General features: G+C 35.3%; 2 protein-coding genes across 5 annotated transcripts; both read left to right on the top strand.

Annotated features, from left to right (window-relative positions):
• Positions 1–1,310: 1,310 nt before the first annotated feature.
• On the top strand, positions 1,311–7,380 carry LOC18614624 (folate-sensitive fragile site protein). The gene is made up of 11 exons (XM_007052461.3): positions 1,311–1,482; positions 1,577–1,644; positions 2,328–2,409; positions 2,508–2,591; positions 2,829–2,868; positions 3,298–3,343; positions 3,990–4,048; positions 4,759–4,826; positions 5,770–5,853; positions 5,971–6,035; positions 6,736–7,380. Exons 1-11 carry the CDS (start codon positions 1,427–1,429, stop codon positions 6,822–6,824), a joined length of 741 nt encoding a protein of 246 aa, XP_007052523.3. The 5' UTR covers positions 1,311–1,426; the 3' UTR covers positions 6,825–7,380.
• Positions 7,381–8,787: 1,407 nt separating this feature from the next.
• LOC18614623 (nuclear transcription factor Y subunit A-1-like) lies at positions 8,788–13,475 on the top strand. 4 transcript variants are annotated; one of them, XM_018125836.2, is made up of 7 exons: positions 8,788–8,946; positions 9,724–9,952; positions 11,143–11,258; positions 11,430–11,501; positions 12,194–12,358; positions 12,469–12,887; positions 13,018–13,475. In XM_018125836.2, exons 2-6 carry the CDS (start codon positions 9,739–9,741, stop codon positions 12,871–12,873), a joined length of 972 nt encoding a protein of 323 aa, XP_017981325.2. In that variant the 5' UTR covers positions 8,788–8,946; positions 9,724–9,738; the 3' UTR covers positions 12,874–12,887; positions 13,018–13,475. The 4 variants fall into 4 exon arrangements, with proteins under 4 accessions (XP_017981325.2, XP_007052522.3, XP_007052521.3 ...); XM_007052460.3 differs by having other exon boundaries at positions 12,963–13,475; XM_007052459.3 differs by having other exon boundaries at positions 12,469–12,918.
• Positions 13,476–14,418: the final 943 nt, after the last annotated feature.

Raw genomic sequence — 14,418 nt, 5'->3', positions numbered from 1 at the left:
TTTACAGAACCCGACAAAAAAATTTACAGACGGTGGCTTTGTTTTTGCTGTTTTTTTCGCAGTTAAACTCAGAAGCTGTAGATTCTGGTACTTTGGGATTTTGACCAGGGTTGATTTTACCAACAAAACCGTGCCACGTTGGAGTATAAAAAATAGCTGGTAGTCAAATACTTGTATGCTGACTCTGTTGCTGTTCTGTCCGGACAAAGCTAAAATATCAGCTTCCAAGCCGTTTGATTTACTCCATTTTATCATAATTTTTTTACATAAATGATATCTTTTTTTTCCTTTAAAATAAAATAAAAGCAGCTTGTGTATTAGGGAAAAATGCTTTTTTACTTCAATACTCGAACTAAAAAACTCTCCATTAAGATTTAATTTAGTTAATGGATGTCTAGCAAAAAACATTTATTTTAGAAAATAATTTTATTTAGTATTCAAATACATATATTAATTATATATTTTTTTAAGTATAATATTTGTTCGCATTTGTAAGCATTTGTTAACATCTTGTAAGATTATAGATATTAATCTATTGTTAATTTACTTGAATATGTGAAATATATGATGTGAAAAGTATGATTAAATACTTTAAATGATTATTTTCATGAATTGTAACTAATTAATGAGTATGATAAAAGAATAAGATCCGTACGTATGTTTGTGCGTGAATTTTATTCTTAAAAATTGAATTTGGATCAAATTAAATGATTTTTTATAAAACATTATATAGTTTATTATTATTCTTTCAATTTTTATAACGCATTTATAATTATAATTTAAATCATACAGTTTTGTAACTCAAATCACATGCTACTAGTACTACTGCTGATCACATAGAAATACATGTTCATGGGAGTTTAATTTGATCCAACCGACATGCCGTTGGCACTAATTATTTTAGCTTTGGTATGGGATCCAGTTTGTTGGGGGTCCCAGCGGGGCCTTGTATTTAGCATGCCGTAGCTGATTCAAGGAGACTTAAAATAAATAAAAGAACTAACACATGTTCCTCGATGGTACTTGGACGTTGGAGGGAGTTGAGCTTGTGACTTAAATCATAATGATGCGGAAAATATTCCACTTATTCAAGTGACAGAATAAATTGCAATTTAATTATTTAAACAGCGTTAGTTGATAAATCACTTAATTATGTTAATTAGTAAAACGTTTAATTTTAGTTAATGTTTATCGAAATTTTAATTAGTTGACAAATAAAGTACTTTTTTTTTTTTACCAAGCAGCGGCCGCGTAGTCAAAACTTTCGGTTTCCGCGGGTGAAAATATAACGAGGGAAAGGTACACGAAGAAAAGTAAACCGGCGAGCGGGAGTTTTTTAATATTTTTCGTGCCGTTGGTTAGCCACAGCCAGTGGAAACAGCGAAACTATTTAGGGTTTCTGCGTTTGAAACTCGGAATCATCAACATGGCGTCGTTCCGGTCCCTCAAATCTGCAATATTCGATAGAGAAGAGAAAAAGCAGTTTCGTCTCGTCTATACCCAATTATTTTATTGCTCCGGTTGAATCCGATGCAACACAAATTTATTTTATTTTTTTTTTAAATTGAAATTTCAGGCAGTACCAAGCTCACATTCGCGGCCTTAACGCCTACGATCGCCACAAGAAATTCTTGAACGATTACGGTAAGTTCGTTAATTGTATCTTTGTTGCGCTTAATGCTTTTATTTCTTGATGTAGAAAATGTTTGGATTTTCTGATTGGCATGTTCTAATTGTTTCGGTAGAAACATTCTTGGATTTGTGTTGGTCGTCAAATTTGGATAATTCATTTCCTTTATTTGTTAGCTAAATTGGACGTGAGGAATCTCTGTGCAAATGCTGAGCCCCGTATTTGTTTAATCCTGGTGTCCAAAAGCAAATAGGTGATCAACAACCCTGTCCTTTGAGAAAGGAAGGGGGCTACACTCACCTGAAGATTTTCTTATTTAAAATAGAAGAACTTAGGTTAAATGTTGTTGAGATGTGATATTATATCTTTTTCTGAGAGCCAACACTTTGAGATTTAAGTGTCAACTATATATAATATTGTTCGAGGTATGTATTGCTTGGTTAGTTGAAAAAATGGACATGAAGGAATTATGCAAATACGAAGCACTATATTTGTTACATCCTTGTGTCCTAAAACAAATGGATGATGAACAGTCTTCTCTTTTAAGAAAGGAAGGAGGCTACAGTCAGCCAGACAATTTATTTTCTTTCTTAAAACTAGTATGAGGGTGCATGTCAGGTGCATTGTGGTGATAGATTTTTTTTCTTTTTGTGTTTTTGGGTATGTCTTATGTTTGCTTTTGCTTATTCTTTTGCAGTTGACTTCTATGGAAAAGAAAAATCTACAGATGTAAAGTTGCCAGTTAAAACTGATCATGATACCCTGAGGGAGGGATATCGGTATGCGTTTTTTGATAAAGCTCTATTTTCAAACCTGGGACTTAACTTTATCTGGTACTAAATTGTTTTTCTCTTTCTAAATTTTACAATTAATGAAGGTTCATACGTACAGAGGAAGATGATATGAACCCATCCTGGGAGCAGAGACTGGTGAAGCGTTACTATGATAAGCTTTTCAAAGAGTATCCTTTGCTATTCTTAGTAAAAGCTCAATTTGGAAGTTGGGTCATTGGCAATGGCAGGCCTATTCGATGAAGAACAAAAGATTTCATACATCACTTTGGTTTCTATAGAAATTTAGACCACAAGTTGATGCATTAACATATTAATTAGGCCCTTTTCTTAAAGTAGTTTGCTGCAGCTTTAATTAGGTGAAAATTATTTGTGATTTTTTATTTGTTCCCTTAAGCTCATTTAAGATACTGCATAGCTGACATGTCACAATATAGGAGTGGTAAGGTATGTGGTTACTTATGATTTTAATTTGTCTGATGTTTTAATTAACTTGTCTGTTCATGATAGTTGTTTTGTACTCTTATTTATTCTATGGAAAAAATTTTCAAGTATAATGCTTTCAGCATTTTATATAATGTATATTTAGCTCTAATTCTGAGTATAAATTGTAACCAACCTGAGAAAGAGGGAAGCTGTCTCTGGTTTGGGTTTAGCTCTATATTCATTTTCAATAGTGACAAGGACAATCTGTTGCTGAAATGTGAGAAAAACATATCCACAACCACAATTATGTTCTCTTCTATATCTTTTATTCTTTGTTATAATCATAGGAGTGTATATTTATCTGCTTTGGATGCTTGTTTTTTCTCTGAGGAATTTGTTACACTTTAAGTTATTTTCATTTTTAAGATATTCCCCTTTTTGATGTTATAGATTGGTTTGAGGTGGAGGACAGAGAAGGAAGTCATATCTGGTAAAGGTAAATAGATTCCTCTTTATTGTTGACTGCTGTGATTAATATCAATTGGTGTAATAGATCTTATTTTTGTTGGTGTTAATTTATATCTCTTGTTTTGGTTTGAAATGTTATGTTTTACATTATTCTAGAATTGCCTTCATATTCCTGTCTGCCTTCATATCAGCAAATCATGCGATGTCATTAATTTGAATCCTCATATTTTGAAAAGATATGTATAAATGGCTTTAATTATCCTCAAAAGTTGTTGGGCAAGGGATTGACAAAGATTAGGCGGGCAATAATTGGAAGTGGTGATAAAGACTGAGGTGAAATTGAGGCACTAATATGTTCACCACAATTGGTTGAAAATCTAAGGGCTGAGACACTACTACATGTACCAAAATCAGTTGTGGCAGTTGATAGCGTTGTCACATGGGCTTCCACTTGTGTTGAAATCAATTGATCACAAAGGTGGGCTAAGAGGTGTGGAGTAGAAGGGTCCTAGAAACAAGACCAAGGAAATCTTCACTGCCTTCAACAACCCATATTTTCGTTGATTCTTATCTCTCTATAAATTCAATTTAACAATCATCTTTAATCATAAAGATGTTCATTAATTGGCAATGGTGCATAAGTTTATAATTTACTTACTACTCTTTTCCGTCAGGACAGTTCATATGTGGTAATAAGCACTGCAATGAGAAAGAAGACTTAGCAAGTTATGAGGCAAGTGTTTGTACTTGTAATCACCATTTGTTCTTTGCACTGGCCTTCATCTTTTAACTCTTCACAGGTTATGAGATAATTTTGCAGTTTATTAGTGTTAAATGTGTATGAACTTTTGCAAGGTTAGATGATATTTTCTGTGATACTGCTATCTCAATGGCATTAAGGAAGATGTGGAGATGTGAAATTCCTATTGTCCTTCCTAAATACTGTAATATTTTGTTATGAAGAGAATTATCTTGTCTGTGCAAATTAGTGTAAAATGGGCTAAACTATGCCGGTTTGGAACTTCTGATTTCTGTTGGTTTTGTATGGGATCATATACCCTATGCTCTAGGAAGCAAACACTGGAGTTTTGGCTTTCCATACTCCATAGTCATGAAAGCCACAAGGGTTGCAGGTGAGATCCACATACATGGATGGCCAGTTTTCCTATAATACACAGTTTGTAGTGATGAAAATAGCGGTATATATGTTAACTATGTAGATTTCACATGTTACTAATTGAAAATAAAATCATTGGACTCGTACGGAATGTTCTCTTCTCTATCTGGAATAATTTTTCTCCTGATTTAGCTAACTGTGCATGGCATTGTGTTATATTCAATCTGCTTGTCTTGATTTATTACGTTCCACTTTCTTGTAGTCAACAATGCTGTTGGCGCTCTCTGCAAATTTTGCTTTTCATTTTTCTTGGCTAAAATTTTCAGGTAAATTTTTCCTATTTTGAGGCTGGAGAAAACAAGCAGGCCCTTGTGAAGTTAGTAACTTGTGAAAGGTGAAATATGTAGTGAGATTTTATTTGTCTGATTTTTCATTTTTCTCTTTTTCTACTCATGCTGGGCTAGACCTATTCTTTTATCACCAAGCAACTTTGTTCACCAAAGATGTTCTGTAGTACTTTGTTGGCTTTTCTGCATCTCATGCCATGTAGTGGGAGTTTTAAGGTCCATGGTCTTCTGGATATTGCTAAATATTCCTTTGCTCTCTTATTGACTGTTGCCATTCGTGAATGTTTTATCCTTCTCATTTCTATATTGTTAGGAATACATTGAACTGGGTCAAAAGTCATTTTGTCGTTTTCATGCCTTCTGCTTGGGGTTTAAGGTCCATGGCTTTATGGAGAATCACTTAATATTGCCTCTGTTCTCACATTGACCGTTGCCATTTGCATATGTATGTTTCATTCTTCTCATTCTTCCAGTCGATGTACAAAAGGCTTATAAAAAAAAAAGGAAAACATAAGGGGCATGTTAAGCGGGACAAAATTGTTTCTATCACTTCAATTGGATGTATGGATGTATAGGTTGGAAGTTGAGAAGATGAGTTATAAGAGTGTTATGCTAGACAGGGAGTGATTCATAGTTGTCATTTGTTGTAAATCCTAGTCTGCCACCATGCCTTTTAAATATGGAGAAAAAGTTATTTGGATATGTATCTTTTGGATACACCATGTAGTTGGAATAGTCAGTGTTGTTGTAGTGCAGTATAATTTCAAATCTCTTATCATCTAACTGGGTCAAAAGATGTTCCAGTTTTTACGTAGGAAGATGTTCTTAGATGATTGGGCTTTTTGTTTATTAAATTTCTGTGTTCTGTCTAGGGTTTGTCGATATGTCTTTCATTAATTCGATTCTAATGTTTTGTTTAATACATATGAATTTATACTTAAGCTTTAAATCCTTGGCTGCTTTTTTCTTTTTGTTGGCTGTTTCAAATAGATGCGCAGAGAAACTTCATTACAAAAAACGGAAGGAGAAGGAGGAACTAGACAGAAAACAGAAAAAGGAGTACAAAAGAAAAAGGTGTCAACTTGACTCCAGAATACTTTTTGCTTATGAATTTGTTATCTACTAATAACAAAGGATAGTGTCTCAATTCTCTTTTATATGTTCAGAAGTTGACTCTTGTTCTATGTTCAGGGATCTGTCAAAAGATAAAGATAACACAGATGAGGAGTGTGAGAGGAGCAAAGGAAAGAAAAAAGGTTTGAAGTTGCCATCAATGCTACTTTATCATTCATTTTCATGAATTATTGCTTACCTTCTACAGCAAGACACCATTTTTGTTACTCTACTTCCCCACACCCTCTGGGCAAGTCACTGCATCCTCCCAGATTTACCCAACTGGTTTGGAATTAAGGGTCTAGACACTAGAGCTTTAACATTTAGGAGTCAAGTGCACATTCTGGGCAAGGAGGGTTGCATTTGCTAGTTAGTTATCTTTATATTTTATCCTTACTAGTTTTAATATTTTTACATTGAATACCATATATGCCCTTGGATAAGATGTTGGGTGATTTGGCAATATTTTCTTGTTATTAGCACATCGGAAATATTAATACTGAGTAAAATGAGTAGTAAACCAGAGATTGGCCAGATTAGAGCTATAGCCTTACTGATTGAAGTTAAAGCTTTGCGTAGATCTTGTGGTTGCTGCTGCCTAACTTACCCTGGTTATCTTTTTTAAACCAAGTTTTCCACAGGCAACAATACATACTCCGGATTATCTTAGGTTCATTAAGCTACAAGGATCTTATCAGGGCTAATGAGCATTATTATGAGTGATAACTTGGTTCTGCAAATCTCAGCCTAGCGGGGGGAATCAAAGGCACCCTAAGGCCATTCAATTGGCCGTTAATCTTAGCCTACACCCAGAGATATTATTATTTTCCCTCTTTTTTTCAGGTAAAAGGGCTTCATCTTCAGCTGTCAATCATGAAAGTGATGATGACAACGAAGACTTTGATAGGTTCCTTGAGGGCATGTTTCCATGAAAGTAGGTACCAACTGCTACGTTTCCGGAGAATTCTTTTCTTCGCTGGATACAGTATTGGCCTGGAAAGAGTTTGACTATGTAGTAATGAGATGCTGAAATAATCAAATAGAGCTGAAGCTTGTAAAAATTTCTCCATGTTCTGCTACTAAGCCGTCAAATCATGTGTTTGTCACCTGTCGACGAACAAATAGAGGAAGAGTGGCCGTATAATAAGCCTGCTTCAAGAATGCTAAAATGGTCCGGACTGTTTGGTCTACTTTTTTTTCTTAATGGTAGCATCGATGACTATTAGTATTTGTGTACATATCTAGTTCAGTTTGGTAGAGAATTTAGGACATGGCGGAAGTTTGGCGAGGCCAGCTCTATCACATCGTGCAGTCATTTGTGCTGTTATTGGCAGTTAGGTACTGTGTAGCCGCCTAGCCGGTCTCAACTGTTTCAGACATACCTACACTTCCATGTGTCTTTTTCTCGATTCTCCAACTGCCTGTCTGTCTGGGTCTCTACGACCTTTGTTCCTAAACCAATCAATGGTTAGTTCCTAGTACCAAAAAGATCAACTACTAGCTTTTCTTTTTGTTTGTTTTTCGCTCTCTACATGCCTTTTTCCTTTCTGATGCGCAGTAGTAATTAGCATTTTGGATAATAAAAGTCTTATGTTCTATTGATAGCTAATCAGAAACAAATTATTCTTTTTCGTCTTTAAATGTATAAAATATATTTTATATTAAAATTTGAAAATTTTTTATAATATGAACAAAAATGACTAAAACAAAGGAACAAGGGAGTTAAAAAAAAGGAAGAAGAGATTGGGGCGTCTCAAATTCAATTTACTAGTATAACATTTTAGTTTAAGGGTTATGATAATGTTAATGCATGGCCGGCAGAAAAGTCAACTGACTTTGGATCAAGTAAAGTACTAGAATGATTGTTTTTAATACTAGTGCTACTATTACTATTACCAAAAAAAAAAGATTTACGGTTTATTTATTATTTTTAAAAATTGACGATAAGTTTTTTTGCGTCTATTTCGGGTGTTAGGCTGTTACCTAGGATGAAAACAAGTGAAGGGCACAGAAACGTTACAACGACGTTAAGCAAAAGCCGACAAGGACGTTGACGATGGTTGACAAGTAAAAATGGTGAAGACGTGGCAAGTTGTGCGCATCACATGTACCACCGCTGGCAGTTAAAAATTATTCATATTCATTAATTTATTATTATCTTTTTTTTAAAAAAAAATAATATTTTTAATAAAATATGTGATAATAAATACTTTCACAAATCATAAAAAAATATAAAAAATTTCAATTAAAAAGCTTTCCTTAAAGGTATGGGCGATTAAAACTTTGGCTTTGAAACCAAGAGAAGAACCGAGCCTCACAAAAAGGTGACCAAAGTCGACTTTAAGACTTGATAATGGCTTCTCAACCGAAGTTGTATGATTAAAAACTACTTTGGAAAATTGTAGCTCAAGCTTTCCTCAAACCCACCTCCCACAGCTGTTGGAAGAAAGTGACTGTGACAAGTGGCTAAACACTTTGGTCACGTACTCTTAAGTTGAACTTCCACTACGTACTGATTGCTTATCCATACCACAAATCCTTCTTCTTCCGTTAATTAACAAAAACCTACATTTGTATGTTAGATTTAGCGATCCCTGCTTTTCTCTTTATATTTAATTAGAATAAGCTTTAAGAATTATTATTTTCTCGATTTTTACATATTTATTTTTTTTAATTTTTACGAAAATTAAGACAAAATGAAATAAAAAATTTAATTTTTCTACCTAACAACGGACAAAGACATCAGTATTTATGTGAAATATAATAAATATAAACATAATTAATTAAAAATGAAATTAAATTTCTGAGAACATTAGGAAAAAAAATATATAAAAAAAAAAACTAAAAAAGTTTGAAAATTCTGTTACCAAGTATATACTGGTATATAAATATAAATATTGATAAGTTAGATACATTTCTCTTTCTCTATCAATGCCGCTATGTCTCTGCTAAGGTTGCAGAGAGAGAGAGCACAAAAATGAACCAATCTCTATGACCTTTGCTTCTCAAAATACAATCTTTTTAGCCTCTTGACTTTTTTTCTTTCCTACTGCAGTAAGTCCTCCATATTTTTTTCTTTTTCTTTTCTGTAAAAGGAAAAAAAAAATTTCTCTCTAAAGATCTTTCCTTTTTTCATGTCTTTGATTTCCAAGACCACTGCTTTGGGGCTTTAATTTAGCATTTTGTTATTTTTTTTTTGTTGCCTTGAGTTGATGTTTTGGGAGTTTCCTCTTTCGTTGATGAGAGAATTGGAGGAAAGAAGAAGATTAGCATGAATTATGGGGTGGGATTAGAGATACCCAGATGCAAAATTTAAAAATTGAATCACTTAGTTGTATTGACTTCAGCTGGAAGACGTTAATTCATGCTCTTTTTGAAATTTGAATAAGATTTTTGGGTTCATTTTTTTCAGCTACTACCTTTGAGTGTTGCTTATTTTGAAGCTTTGATTTTTAAATTTCGATTGAATTTCGAATTAAGGGAATGAACCCCCTTTTCCTTTTAGTAACATAATTTCTTAAAAGATGTTTGTATTATACATATAATTCATGTTTAATTTATTAAAAGATTGGTTATTGTTTTTTATTTTTCCTCTGAAGCTTGATGAAACTCGAGATTAGATTGTGCACAATTGATGTTGTAGTAGATGATAGTGAGTGGGAAGTTGAGATCCTTGTGGAATTTTCTGTTTCTATTCTGTTTATATCTCATGGGAAAAATTCTCTGTTTTGGCTATTTAGAGCTCTAGATTTTATTTATTTTGTCCAAATAGTTTTATCCTCTCTCACTCTCTGTTTTAAATTGGTTTTGGGACTTGGCTGCTGATTCCAGGATAAGTTGTGAATAATGCCAGCAAAACCGGTGAACGAAGATCAACAGTTAGACCATGGTGCTCAAAGTGTGTTGCAGTCAACTGTCTTCTCTGAGCCCTGGTGGAAAGGGGTTGGTACTAATCCCTTAGGTGAAGCTGCCTCAAATTCATCTTCTATGGAACAACTACATGGTTCAATGGCAAATGGAGCTGTCCAGTCACAAGCTCATGGTGGCTTGGGCAATGGAGGTAATTCCAGTAAAGAGAATCTGATTACTGTAAATCACCATCTCGGATTTCTCATATTAGTTAGAGATGGAATGCTTCTTTTTCATGCTAAAAGACCACAAGACCTCAGTTTTGGACAAGTGACTACTGTGATTTGGTAATTATAGACCCATGTTTTTACTTATCTTAATCACTTTGCAGGATTGGTGAATCTGCCTCCATTCCTAACATGATCAGTTTGTTATGATTTGACAAATGGAAGAAAATATGTGTTGTTTACTTCAAACTAATGTCTACTGTTCTTTTGGTCCATGTCATTCATTTACCTAGTATTTATATTAAAAAATTATTTAGAAATTAGTTTAGAGGATGTGCTCATGTCTCACAGAACAAAAAAGGGGAAAAGGGAAAAAAAGATGTATTATAGAAAATTTAAGGGACCAAAGGGTAATTTTGTGGACATTCCCTTCTAGTTGTTTGCCTTGTGCTTCATAAGTAGGAAATCATGAAACTATAACATGGTGATACCTTTAACCTCAGAACATTAATATCTCGAGCAGGGACGGTGATGGATTGGTAAATTTTTTCATTTGATGTTTTGTAACTTCACACTGGAGCGGTTCCTCCTAGTTTTGTGGATGCATGTTTAGAAGTAATGAAAAGATTCATGATTCAGTGTTTAGATTGTGGGCAGTTCACATGGTGGATTGGGTTTCTTAGGTGGTTTTTAAGGATCATTACTCCAAAAATTGTCTATCACTGGATTCCATTTTCATTTACTAGGAAGTTTCTGTAGATGAAGAAGATTATTCAAAGGAGTTTTCTTGTTTTCACTATGATCTTTAGTAATGCATCGTTCCCAATAGGTTGCCGCCCCTGTATAGGATCTTGGCTTGCCATTCTCTGCCCAATTTTCTCTATTCGACAAATCTACCAGATATATAGGAGGCTTTTTTAACTTTTTTTTGGATTCCCCACACAGGGTTAGTGTTTTTGGGTGGGAACATATATCCTTATCATTAAGTTTCAAAAGTTAACGTGTGCTGTCTAAGGTTGTTGAGAGGACAGCAAAACCCAATTTAAACAAGGTTGTGGAAATAGCTGCATCTGAGAATGATAACTAGTGCCATATGACATGTCTGCATGAAATTGAGGAAACCATGTGCTTTGTATTCATTGTGATATTGATGCAATCTTAGTTTTTGGATCAGATGGGAGAAATGGACAAGATCGCCAACATCCCAAGCATGCTCCTTCTGCAGCACCCCTTACTTTGGGTGAACACCTTGAACCAAATTCCCAAATGGAACTAGTTGGTCACTCAATTGTAAGGCCTTTCTCTCTTTCTCACACACACATTTACATACATATCAAAGCATTCATGAACTTACTTCATGTATCCGTCCTTGTGCCTGCATTTTTTTATCCTTTAAATGTCTATGAGTTTGCATTGGTTCTCTCTCTGACTGAGGAAGAAATCTTGCTCCTAACTTTTCAGGTCTTGACAGCGTATCCCTATTCAGATCCTCAGTACAGTGGAATAATGACTTCATATGGGCCACAAACGATGGTATGCTCTGAGTATCTTGTTCTGTGGTAAATGGATGAAAGGAAAGACAGTTTTATAGTGACTATTTTGCACTAGATAGACGTTCCTGATTACTAGAAAATGGATTTCCTTTTAAGCTATGACTAGAATAAGACAATGCATCTTGTTTCCTTTTGCCCTTTATGCATGCATCAATTTGTATGTATAAAACTTTCATTTTGCAATGGTAATGCTTCAACCTAGGATTATGGCTCATTTGCTCTACATAATGCTGTTACACTGCAGCCACAACTAGCGCTTTAAAGTACACACAAATGAGTTCATCCTTTATTTGCTCTTGAGAGAAAAACAAGAATTTTATTTCACAGTTTCTGTACAAATTGCGGAAGAGCAAATTTACCATATGAGTGACCCGACCATCATCTAACCTTTTTCTTTTTCAATTTACCCTAGTTATCTCTGATTTTTGCATAATTAATGTTGGTCATTGATGTAAGACTCTTATTTTAGGAACTTATTTTATCTAAATGTCTTCAAATGAGTTTCATGTGTTTTCACTAGTGGGGATAGAGGTTATGCACTCATTATATTGAAGGTTTACGAGATGTATGTAAGTAGTGGTCCACATAAAACCAATGAACTTAATGCGTTCTCTTGCTGATTAAATTTGGGAAGCCAGAATTTTTCTGATAACTCCAACTATGTTGTGCCAGGTGTCACCACATCTATATGGAATGCATCATGCTAGAATGCCTTTGCCTCTTCAAATGGAAGAGGAGCCTGTTTATGTAAATGCAAAGCAATATCATGGCATTTTGAGGCGAAGACAAATACGTGCTAAGGCTGAGCTAGAAAAGAAAGCCTTTAAAGCTAGAAAGGTAGAATTGATATTTTTAGGTTTTTTTTGTTCCCTTTTTCCTTTCCTTTTTGGCTAGAAGAAATGTACAAATTAGGGTTCAAGACTCAATTCTGTTGCCATTGACTACAGCCATACCTTCATGAGTCTCGGCATCTACATGCTATGAGAAGGGCTAGGGGTTGTGGAGGTCGTTTTCTTAATACAAAGAAGCAGGATAATGACGTTACCAGTCCCACCTCAGAAGAATGCATGAATTCAGATGCAAACCTTTCAATTAAATCAGCTCACTTATCTGGTTCTGGGTGTAGATCTGCAAATTTAAATTCCTTCTACGATCAGAAAGAAGGAAACGGGTCACTGGTACAGGACTTGCCCAATGCACAATCTTTAGCTAATGTTAACACCAATGGCCATGGTCTGTCATCAACATACCACTCATCATCTAATGATGCTGTGGAGGGTAACTGCTTTGGCCAGCAGAGGAATATTGTGCAAGGGAATGGGGCACAAGATGGTGCCCCGTCAATTAAATGAAATTCCTCCTTGAGGTGGGTGGCGTTCTCCAGCATTGCTTTGCAGGTTTGGCATTTGTTAACTCTTTTTTTTTTTTTTTTTCATTGTAGGATGGGATGGGTCATTGTTTGTGTTTGTATCTAATGGGAGTCTTCTTGTATATAGGCAAAGGTGGAGGTATTTGCCCCTTCGATCTTGGGTGGTGGAATCCCTCCCAGAGTGGCATTCCACAGGCAATTCATTCTTGGCTTTGGTAACTCATGGTTAAGGGGTTATACGAGGAGATATGCGGTCTTTGGTTGATCTCCACTCTGCTAAGAGTTTGACATCCCTCCCATTGACCCCTTTGTAAAAAGATAAATAGGTGTTGTATCTATCAAGTAGCAAACCAGTTGTGAATGTGCAAAATTTCAGACAACTTACATTTGAACATGTCAAAGAGCATGGAGACTTGTGTATGACTGAAAGAGTTTTTTAAGTTTTCCATCATAGTGTGGCCATAATAATGTAAAGTGGCGCCTTGTGTTGCTGCTGCCTCTCTCCCTCTCTTTCATATGTATTGTAGTGATTGTCCGGAGACTTGTTACATTATATAAACTGTTTGGAGGGATGTGGTGATTGTTTCTCGGAGGGTGAAAGCGTGCATTTTTCGTGGCTATTGATGCCACACTTCGGCATGTCTTGCTTACAAGGTTATAGATAACTTATGAATGTTAGTATTTGTTGAAGTTTGAAACTAAGTTGAAGAAGGAAGGACCCTCCCACCCACCATATAGGATTTTGAATCCAGATGACGAATCAACCTTCTCCACTCCAGTCTTCATATATATATATATGTGTGTGTGTGTGTGTGTATAGCTTTTCTACAAGGGCTCATGGATGTCAGGCTCAAAGCAGTATTGCAATGCTCCTAGAAAGTAAATACTTTGTATTCGTTCGATATTTATACCATCCTGTAAAGTGAAAATGAAGGTTGAGAAGAGGAAAATGGATTGTTCAAAGCCCAGGCGTGAAGGCCTATGAAAGCAATAGGTAGCAATAATCTTGAGCCCAAAACTAGGCCCCCCAGCCCTGAGACAGAAGGGGAAAGATTAGAAAAACCCGACACCCAAGGGAAGGAAAAAACCTACAAAAACCCTGTCTTACTCTGTTGAGCCGCCGCTCTCTCTGCTACCCTTTCTACTGATTCAATTCCTGCCCCGTTTTTTTGTCTACTTTTTTTTAGCATCTCTGCGTTATTTTTGAATCTGTCAAGGATTTTATCAAATTATTTTTCATATCCTTCTTTTCGTTTCTACAAAAATGGCGATTTTGTTTTGGAAGTCATGTCGTAGTAGTTGGTGGTGAACTCTGGGTGATATGATCCCTGTGAAGAAAAATTTAGTAATCAGAAAATGTGCGTGAAACACGTGAAATATTTGGTGCTCCCTTTCAATTGCAGAGGTTGAGGAACCAACCACCCAACCCATGTGTTTCAGCTTCATGCTGGGTTGATATCAGGCAATCTGAGGGATTCATCACAGCTTCTGGGTTTTTTTTTTCTTTGTTCTGCATGATGCATCATTG

This window comes from Theobroma cacao, chromosome 1, assembly GCF_053813885.1.
Source record: "Theobroma cacao isolate CCN51 chromosome 1, ASM5381388v1, whole genome shotgun sequence".
Lineage (NCBI taxonomy): Eukaryota > Viridiplantae > Streptophyta > Magnoliopsida > Malvales > Malvaceae > Theobroma > Theobroma cacao.
This window is presented reverse-complemented; position numbering and strand designations above follow the sequence as displayed.

What these genes read in the sequence shown, in the direction of transcription:
- LOC18614624 (XM_007052461.3), top strand. Translation starts at nt 1,427, where the DNA reads ATGGCGTCGTTCCGGTCCCTCAAATCTGCAATATTCGATAGAGAAGAG. An exon ending in CACAATATAGGAGTGGTAAG is followed by an intron (nt 2,869 to 3,297) that starts GTATGTGGTTAC and finishes TTGATGTTATAG; the next exon opens with ATTGGTTTGAGGTGGAGGAC. An exon ending in GGAAGTCATATCTGGTAAAG is followed by an intron (nt 3,344 to 3,989) that starts GTAAATAGATTC and finishes CTTTTCCGTCAG; the next exon opens with GACAGTTCATATGTGGTAAT.
- LOC18614623 (XM_018125836.2), top strand. Translation starts at nt 9,739, where the DNA reads ATGCCAGCAAAACCGGTGAACGAAGATCAACAGTTAGACCATGGTGCT. An exon ending in AACTAGTTGGTCACTCAATT is followed by an intron (nt 11,259 to 11,429) that starts GTAAGGCCTTTC and finishes CTAACTTTTCAG; the next exon opens with GTCTTGACAGCGTATCCCTA. An exon ending in CATATGGGCCACAAACGATG is followed by an intron (nt 11,502 to 12,193) that starts GTATGCTCTGAG and finishes ATGTTGTGCCAG; the next exon opens with GTGTCACCACATCTATATGG.